The following is a 9,992-nucleotide window of genomic DNA, read 5'->3' as shown; positions in this document are numbered from 1 at the left end:
CCCCCGCTCTGTGGCTCTGTGACCCGGCCGCGGTCAATGTCTTGCCGAGGTGGAAAACACCTGAGCGCCGCACCCCGCCCGCTCCGGGGCAGCGCCGCGGGCTCGCCTCGCCTTTGGCCCCGCGGCCGCGGGCGGGTCCTGGGCCGCAGGTGGCGGCGGGCCCGGGGAGGAGCGGGCAGGCCCCGGGCAGGTGGCGGCAGGTCCGCGGCTCGGATGGGTCCGCGCCGCCCGGCTCCGCCGCTCCCCGCCGCCGGCACCGCTGTGCCGCCGCCCCGGGCCGCCGAGGGCCGCGCCGGCCCACACGGGCTGCAGGTGAGTGAGGCGGAGCGGGACCTGCCGGGCAGCGGCTCCCTCGGGCCGAGCCGCGGGCGCTGCCGTCGGGGGACGCTGGGCGGCGGGCAGGGCTTCGCTTCCTTCCCCGCGTCTTGTCCGGAGGCTGTTTGTCTGCGAGCACAGCGACGGGAGACGCTTAACCTGCAGCAAACAGGCGCTTAATTTAGAGGCCACACGTAGCTAGTGGGACACCGGTTTCCGTGGACACGAACGGCTCCTTCGCGACCGGCGGGTCCAGGTTTCTCGAAGGTGTGAATTGGACTGAGGTGAACAGGCTTGTTGTTGACTGCAGGAAGGCCTAGCTCAGCAGGCAGTGTTTTCTTGCCCTGAAAGGCTGTGGCTTTTCCTCTCCCATTCCTCAAATATCTCTCAATATGCTGACTGATCCTCTACCCTGAAATTAGCCATAAATTGTATGACTTTTCTCTCTCTTTAATATATTTTCAGACATGAGACCTGATATACCACAAATGCATTGTTTTCATTATTATGCTAGCTTCTGTTGACAAAATTTACTATCCATAGTATATTTAGTGTATTGAATTTTAATTGCCCCTAATGGATCTTAGGTTACTGTATAGGAATCTCTTCAATTCAAAACCATTTAAGAGCACAATGAAATTTTAGTTATGAAAACATCACCTTGTCAGATCTGCTATACAATTAGCTGAAAACCACTCCATATATAAAGAGAAGTTTATAGGAACACCCCAACAATATAAACACTAATTGTTTTCATATTTTCACACTAGTTAAAAAGCCACATTTTTTCCTATAGCTTTTAAAATTGTATTTAAATTGGATAAAGTAATGTGTGTCGTATACTTTATATGCATATAAATACCAAAGCAATTTTAGTGTCAGCTAGAAGCATGCCGTGGACTGTACATTCCATCCTTTGTCTGAAAGTAAATTGTTATTCCAGGTAGACACACAAGATCTTCCAGAAGCTTTTCCTGTTCTCTTATTTTGCCATTATAAATCTTAGGTACCATAACGATCTCCCATAAATCTTTCTTTGGTTGGACATCATGTTCTCTACTCAGTACTGTACCTTCTCCTGTATTTGTCATCATTAAGAAGTTCATTTGCTTTACCACTCACAGATCATTAGCTTCCAAAAATAGCAACCATGCATCAAAGCCTGTTTGATGGTGATACAAGGCTGTACATCATTTTTTGCATCAGAGTAATTTCTCAGTCTTTGTATCACCATGCCAATAAACACTGGGGCAACAGTCCTTTTCCATGCAACATGATATGGATTGTTTGTATGTAAATTTTAAGTGGAACTGAGCTCTCATCAGCAGTTTCTACAGGGCAAAGATTAGATTACAGAAGAAAAAAATGTAGCTTTATTACTGGCACTTGCCTCGTAGCTCTTTAATCATTGAAAGAAGGCGTTTTCGGGGTAGGAGTTGGCTTATCATTAAAGGAAAGGGAGCAGGTGCATTTAGGCTTATCCAGTGACGAGGTAGGAACTGTCTGTGGTTGTTTATAGTGATGGGTAATTAGTTTGTCTATGTACAGACGTCAGAGTTTAGAGAAAGTAGAAGGTCATGATTCTTTGCTTTCACAGAGACCTTGTGAACTTAAATTCTGCTGTGTTTTTAATTAAAAATGTTTTATTTAGCATGTGCTTCTGGGTGTATAGGGTCTAATTCTTCTCTTGGAAAAAACCCAGCTAACCTGGCAGTGTTGCTTCTAAGGCAGTAGATGGGAATATGAGTGTGTGCTGCCTGCCGTTGAGCTCTACAGAGGAAAGGGTTCTGCTCCCACTCAGCCTGTGGTGGTGCTGACAGCCTCTGCTGTCCTCTCTGTCATGCAGGACATTAACAGCTGTACAGTACTTGGCTGATAGCCTCAGAGTTTATAGTCATGAAAAAAGAGTAGCAAAAAGGAGGAAAAAAAGCTCCTAAATAACAAGGACCGGCACTGAACTGTTACCGAGGAACTGCAAATAGCATTGAATTATGGAAATGTCTCAGGCAAATATTTATTGCAGTAGCAAAGCTGCATTTCAGATTCACTAGGACAAAAGTGAAATCATCAATGTCTAACACTACATAGACAAGTTTTCCCTGTTTTTTGTGAAGGTTTAATAAATGGTCATTGCCTCACAGCCCATCTGTTCCACTCTTGATTTCAGACGTGTGTTGCGAGCATTTTGACTGGAGAGCGTAACCAGTACGCATTGTAGTAGGGACCTGCAGAGCACCCACTGTGCAGAAAGTGAAGGTGACTCTGAAGTGTGTTGTTACCATGTCACAGATCTCTTGTCCAGTGCCCTGCGCAGCTGGAATCCATCAGTTCTCTTCTTCTCTGCGGTCTTGCTTCATAACAGCGAGCTCAGGCTTTGGCCCATTAAACGTAGTATTTAGCCAGCAATGCACAGTTCATTTATCTTTTTGTTACAGAAGCCTAGAAGTGCCTTTCTGCAATTGTAGGTGCTGATGAACTGAATATGGCTGGTTTTTGAAGTCCAAAACACTAAAGGATATCCACTTGAACATGGGAATCTTTGTTGGAAGGTAATACAATGAAGGCTGTACATGCCAGGATTGTAAAATGCTCTTAGAAAAAGCTGCTTCATTTCTCAGCTGTGCATATACTGGAAGAGAGTTAACAATCACAAGAGAGATGGAAGTTCAGTCATAAAATGTAATTTATCCAAGGTATTAAATATACAGTTTTCTCTTTCTGCAAGATTTATGGTTCTGTATTATTGAAGGAAGAGTCTGTGCAAAAAGGTCAGGAAAGGAGACCATTTACCTACCTATTTTATTGCAGTGAAATATCCATTCATGGATGTTGTCACTTAAGGAAGATGGCTTTATCTGCACCAAAGCACTTCTGTGCATTGCTTGCTCATCCTCAAGTCAGCAGAGCTCCCTCAGAATTATTTGGGTTTGATAAGCTTGGGTCCTCTCAGTTTGTTTTTGAATTGTCCAATACTTGCACAAATCCCTCCCCAGTGCCTTCTCAGTGTGGTACTGCAGCCTCTCTCCCTCCACACTACACATGAAGAGGCTTAAGCTAAGACGGGCTCATTAAATCTGTGTCATCTCATAAAGTCATTAATGGAAAGATCTTCCTGATACAGTAACAAATTTGATTAACTTTTTGGAGGCAGATGTGGGTAAAACAGTGCAATATAACAGTGCAATATAAGAGTCTGGCTGCTCTGAAATACATTTAAAATGGGAAGTTTTGAAACTAAACATGAAAGTAACCAATGCAATCAGTACAGGAATTCTGGAGTAGTCAATTTTTTGGTGTCTATAAAGAGTGCACATAGTGGGTTGTAGAATTCTGAGTGTAAGATGCCTACATCTGTTTGATGAGTTATAACAGGATGAAACTAAAAGTCTTGGCAGCTCAAAGCCAAGCAACTGGGTGTGTTGGTCTCTGGGAAAATACAGACAGCAGTCTGGGAGCAGAGTGTAAATGTATTAGTAGATGTTTCTGTGAAAAATATCAGCAGTGATGCCTCTAGTGAAGTTCAGACTTAAATAATCATTGACTTAATTTCAAGGGTACCATTTTACTGTTTTCATACCTCTTGCAAGTCCTATTACTCCTGATGCCTGTACTCTATATAGCCTCAAAGGGAGTCAACAGAATTCCTCTTGGCAGTAGTGGCTTATCCAGTAGTTGCGGGAATGTAACAGAAAATTGTCTTGGAACACTTTAAACAGCAGATGGTGTATCTGCTTTTGTGCAGCACTTTTGAAATGCACCTTGGGAGCAAATGTCACTGTAGACATTGGTGATACCTTAAATTATGACAAATTTTGAAATAATCAAAAGGAAGATTAAATCAATGACTCAGAGAAATATGCATCAAAACAGGTATAAGAGATGAAGTGGAGCTTTTTAGCAGTTTATCACCATTGACTCTTCATGACCTTGAATGAGTCTAGTGAAGTATAATTACTGGACTATTTACTCAGGGTAAATTGTTTTTTAGCCAGCCTGTTGATGTTCAACAAGAATGAGATAAAACAGGAAACTGATTTCTTTGGTGTTTCTTCCAGTGCATTTTGTTTCTCAGAATTCTTAGGCCCATGGTTCTCCATGCTCCCAGCTGCTTCAGAGCAGACTTCATCAGTCAGGTCCAGGAGTGTGGAAAACCTACATGTGTATAAGCTGGCACATACGTTCAGTGGTGTCCTCTGCCATCTGGTTCTCTGCTGAAGTTTGTTGCTAAGTTAAGACAGAAGTAGATTTGAAAAGAGTCCTTCAAGGAAAATTTGACAGTACTTGACAGCACTTTTTCTTTTATGGAAACACTAAATGATTTTAGGGATAATGTCTGAGTTTACAGACGAGACACACCGGAGAGTACACAGTAATAAGAAGTGCTTCAGCTTGCACTGCTAAGATACAGTCCCCATAAACAGTTTGTTTGTTCTGTGGATAAAAATACACAATAGCGCTGCTTTTTTTGCTTTTTCTTTCTTTCCTTTTTTTTTTTTTCAGAAAATGAGTTTTTTTTAAAAGTCTATTTATTTTTAATGAAATTGTTTAATATTGCATCCCTGTTAAGCTAAAAACTCAGTGTGTTTTGGTTTGTTTGTTTGTTATCTGCAGCACATAAAAATTCTGGGCAATGGAGACAGGTAGCATTTTTACTTCTTTGTATCTTGAAGTGGTGAGTGAGATGGGAAGATTACACAGTTCTCATTCTCCATGTCATTCTTCTTTTATCACAACAGCTTTGGCAATTCTGCTATTTAAAGAGAAGTAGGATATAATAAAGGAACTGCTTCATCTTCCAACTCATTGTCTAATACAATGCAATCAGCTGCCTGTATTTTAGAATTATGGGGTTTGTTTGATTCTTGAGTAGATTTCTTTCCTTCCTAAAATGGAAAATATTCTAGAACTGAACAAAGAAGCTATAAATACAATATAATGTGGAACTTAAAGGACTCAGGGCACTGTATGCCATCAAAATTAGTAGTTCTTTTAATCTTATGGTTATGGCATTCTTTCCTTAATACTGGAATCAGTATCACTAAGGTTGATAGTGAAAGGTAATACCTTTTTTCAAGGTATTGGGGGGTTGGGCAGATGCAGGAGTTGCACTGCATCAACTGGCCATGGAAACATATAAAGAGTTTCCGTAGGTACTTGGACAAATTGGAGGTTAAGGAGGGACAGACATATGATCTGTCTATCTGTCCTTCTAATTCCATTCCTAGAAGAAGAACAAATTGCTAATTTCTGCATCTACAGGCCTTTTGAGTTGGTGTAGTGTTTAATGCATCACCATAAAGTCAACAGCTTCATAGGTAGGAGCACTGTGCAGAACATCCCTATGGCTTAGGTCTCGACTGGTAGGACTACAGGACAGAGAGATTCCAGATCCACATACTTTGTGTGTTGCTCTGGTCTATTTGAGGTCTGATTTTTACTTAATGATGTTAACTTCAGAAAATTATAGTATAGAAAAGCTTCGGGAGAGGAAGAGAATTAATGTCTCTGCTTAGTGGTCTGAAGCAGAGTACAGAAGTAGAGCATGAATGAAGTTTATATGGGAGTATCTGGGAGAGCTCTCCTTTAGGCCTCACAGAAACTTCAGATCTGGTTTCCATCATGTCTTCTGCACTGTAGAGTGGTTATGTGGTGTGTTCAGGCATGCTCTCTGGTGTTTGAAAGGAACCATTCATGCTGGTTTAGTTGATATTCACCTCAGAGTCACCTATTCTTCTCAGACCTTCTGAAAGCAGTCTCTTCATCAGAGAACATCAGAGTATCCATCACTGGGGAGATTACTTGGTGGAGTTGGAAATCACAGAGGAAAGATGACAAAAGCATGCCCCCTCAAACGTTTTATTTGATGTTTTCCTTGCTGGGTGGGGTGATGTTGAAAGTTTTAGCAAAAGATAAACAATGCAATTTTTAGAAATTTAAATGCAAATCAAAACTGTGCAGAGGTAGTGTGGCATTCAAAAAGACTATAGGTGGCAGCATAATAATAAAATAGAGTTTATTTACTGTCATTAGTCAAAGAGAAATCAGCCCTTAGTTTCTTCAATAGCATGTCATGAACAAATATATAAGACAGAGTGAAACAAAAAGAGGAGATGAAAAACCTGGAGTTGATCATAATTTAAGCAATCAGTTAAAATATGCCAATCAGCCTCTTAATCTGTGTGATGTCAATTTTTGTAAACATGAATGAACATGCAGACTTGCAGAGATCCTTCTCCATATCTTGCTTGGTGCATTCAAGCTATTAGTGGTAGCTGAATCTTGCCACACTGGCAGATAATCCAAGCAAGAAAAAGACAATGCTATTCTCATTAGGACTGTTGTCTCAGGATTTTAAAAAGGAGTGTTTGAAGAAAGACAAAGCAGTGTATTTTAGTGAAGTGTCCTAAATTTTCCTAGGTGGCTAATGTCTTTGAGACATTGAGGGTGGATGAACTAAAGGTTGATTATTTTTTTATGGAGAGGAGTACCCAACAGTTTATGAAAATGGAGCCCATTCCAGGTATTTTAGATGTAGCTTCCAAACATGACTACTTCTAAGTTAACTCTGAAAAACAAATCCGTTGTTAAAATAAGGAGGACAACATTTTTTACTTTTGCCCCTCTTACTTGCCATTAAGGTTTATAGGAGCTGTTAATGAGGAGCATTTTCTTGTGTCAATGTGTGCTATAATTTTGTCCTAGTATTGGTTTATAGTGGAAATGAGAATTTTTTTCCCCTGCAGCCCAGGGAGAACTGTCAGACCCATTTGGCAGGGCACAGATTCACTTTTTTTCTTGTCCTAATGCATTCCCCTCGAATCACTCAGTCCAAAATTATTAAAGTGAAGTCATAGGCTGTATCTGGTGTATGGGTTTCTTGTTCCTCAGCAGCCTGCTTTATAAGATACTGTAGAGTTTACTGCTCTCAAATATTCAATTATATATGTACTTCTCTCAAAAGTTATTTGGTACAAAATTATGGGAGCACAAGTATAGATTTTTTAAAAATTTAATCTTGCAGCCTAGCTCTTTTTCAAATCTTATTTTGAGATGAAGTATGGTGCAGGCTGTAAACTCAGTTTGTTTAATTGCTACTGAAGCAACTGGTGAAGAGTGCTATGCTTCTTTATTGGTTTATTTCTCTAAAGTGAGGTGCTAGATGTACGTCAGTGTTTTAAACCGACTGGGCAGATTACCCAGTTCTAGGTGACTTGTATCATTGAAAGGATGCTGGGGGAAAAAAGTCAAGTATCACTGTGAAAATTATTTGTTCTTTCTAATGACTTAAGGTTCCCTTTTTTGATTACGCCTACAAAACCTCTTTGACCAAATGACAAACCGGTGTGAATTAAATATTTAACTATTTCTGCCTGTTTTGTGTCTCACGCTACCAGGTAGTGTTGAAATTTACATGAGCAGCTTCCACAGGACTTCAATTTGTTTGCTCAGAGATAGACATGAAGCAAGGTTGCAAAGCTGAAATATGCAGGTGTTATTTTTTTTTACCCAGCAGAGGGGGGAAAACACTTGCCTGTACTATTACTCCTGTATTTCTTTCTTTCATAAGTCAGTGTAATGGATTAGAGACATTGTACTTCCATGTAAAGAGATAACAAAGGCATCACACTCAACACAGAGGCTTTTAACATCTTCAGGGATAAATCCCAGTCAACTGCAATAGGAAGGAGATACCTAACCTCAAAATCCTGCTGTGCACCTTATTGGATAATGATTCCTGTTCACTGCAAGAAGTGATGGCTCCCATCTCTATCTTTAGGTATTTAATGGCTGTAAAAACGTGATCCTCAATAACTATTTATCTGAAGAGTGGGTGCTCATAGGAAGTACTTCTGAACTTTTGAGCACTGGGTGTGCCATGCCTGTAGTATACAGACATGTCTGGGTAGTAGCTATATGTGTGTCATTTTCACCCCCTTTCCTTGTTCACGTACTTTGATTTCAAGGAAAGGAAATTTGGTTCTGTGAGCAAGGAAGGTAGCTGCCATGTACCTTGGACATGCTACACATCTGAACAGTTTGGGTAGGTGGACAGGGAAGATGCATCTAAACTACTGAGCGGTGCAGGAAATGTTCCTGGGTCAGGCTGTCATTGATCTTGGGTTGTTGGAACTGACCTGGATACAATTGCAGTTGGATAGGCTGGTGATGGTTTGCAACAAGCGGAGTGGATGGAGTTAACCTCTTTTGAAGATCATGGGAGTTTAGCAGTCTGGTTTCAAGCATTGTCCCTGGTGCCCCAGAACAGTCCTGAGAGTGTTTCACTTACAAGAGCAGATGCAGCCCGAGGCAGAGGCTCCTGGATATGGGCTAGGCTGCATCAACCACATCAAGCAAAGTGATTTTGTCTTTACCCTGGCAGGTGTCAGTAGGTGAGCATTTAGGTATATTGAAGGGGAGGGGAAATTGTGTCTTCTGTTTTGATGATTTTTTTAAAGCACAGTTCTATTTTCTGTGCTAGTCTGTGGACTTTTTATGGCATGGTATGAATGATTTGTGTTTGATCCCACAGCTAGAGAGAGCACTTCCAGTCTGTAGGGCAAAGGAGGTCATTCATGTGTTGCTGTGAAAGGCTGTGGGAGCAAATGCCAATTTTCTCACTGTCACAACTCACACTTCTCTTTACACTTCGGGGCTGGAGGTAAGGTCAGTGGGCAGCAGGGTGCCGACAAGAGTAGGAGTTCACTGGAACAAATGAATGTTCACCCAGCTAACGCTTATTTCTGTCTTTTCTTTTGCTGTAAGATTATAGCCCCTAACTCAAAGATGGTCTAGTACAACAGTGTTCCAACAGCTGCTGTAAGCAGAAGATATTCTGGGTATAATCAGACTCTGTACACTGATGACTGATCACACAAATGTGATAAATTCTTATGACAGGATCTGTGGCTTTGAGGTTCATTGTAGAAGCCAGATTGTGCCTTATTTGCTGTTAAGGCTTAATAGAATTGCCCATTGATTTCTCTGCAGCCACGTCCCCCAAGGGATTTATTCATTCAGGGATTAAAATTGTTCCACGGTTGTCTGATTTGTTTAAAGCTCATGCATTTTTCTTAATTGGAGACAGTGACCTCAAAAATAGCCAAAACCTTCAATTATCCTTATGTGGAAGAGAAAGGTGTACCAAAAAACCAGTCATATTCTAATTAATAAAGGCTCCTACATTTCTACTTTTGTACCTTCCTACTTCTGCTTGCTTGAGTCAAAAATGACTTGAAATATCTGTCTGATGAATTTGTTTGGAGTGGAAGGAAGCCAAGAATTATTTTAACAAATGTTTTAGCTTGACACTGAGTATGGAGGCTTAGTTTGCCAAGCTGGAAAAGTGAATAACTAGGCAGTTTTTGTGAGGCTTATATAGGGTGTGGGTCATCTTGAATGTCAGTTCCAATCTGTGTTACATATTTGTAGAGGAGTGTATGTAGTGAATGAATTGACATGTTCTCATAAGTTTCGTGTTTCTCTGAAACAGCAGATTAGTTTTGAGAAACTGTGGCACGTAGTGCAGTCAGCAGAGAAGCTGAAGGGACTTCAGGAAATCAGCTCCTTCTATGTGCTGGACAAAATTTCTGAGGTACCTGCAAATGTGTGGAGGAGCGTTGTGTTGGGTGCCGTGGTGGTGCGAAGGGAACGTGTCTGGTAAGCTGGGGTGCAGAGTA

General features: G+C 41.2%; 1 protein-coding gene across 9 annotated transcripts in view; it reads left to right on the top strand.

Annotated features, from left to right (window-relative positions):
- The first annotated feature begins 95 nt into the window (after positions 1–95).
- CRACDL (CRACD like) overlaps positions 96–9,992 on the top strand; it is a 66,103-nt gene continuing 56,206 nt past the window's right edge. For 3 of the 9 annotated variants that reach the window (XM_038143286.1, XM_038143276.1, XM_038143215.1), the window contains exon 1: positions 96–312. Coding sequence is in view for 2 of the 9 variants with exons in the window: in XM_038143197.1 (XP_037999125.1) it covers positions 9,885–9,907 (23 nt within the window). In the remaining 7 variants the exon portion in view is untranslated. Of the gene's footprint in view, positions 313–333; positions 583–2,780; positions 2,865–4,723; positions 9,973–9,992 lie in introns of those variants that run through there. The other 6 variants (XM_038143197.1, XM_038143295.1, XM_038143224.1 and 3 more) reach the window with 4 other exon arrangements.

This window comes from Motacilla alba, chromosome 1, assembly GCF_015832195.1.
Source record: "Motacilla alba alba isolate MOTALB_02 chromosome 1, Motacilla_alba_V1.0_pri, whole genome shotgun sequence".
Lineage (NCBI taxonomy): Eukaryota > Metazoa > Chordata > Aves > Passeriformes > Motacillidae > Motacilla > Motacilla alba.
The sequence above is the reverse complement of the archived record's forward strand: the minus strand, read 5'-3'. Positions and strand labels throughout refer to the sequence as shown.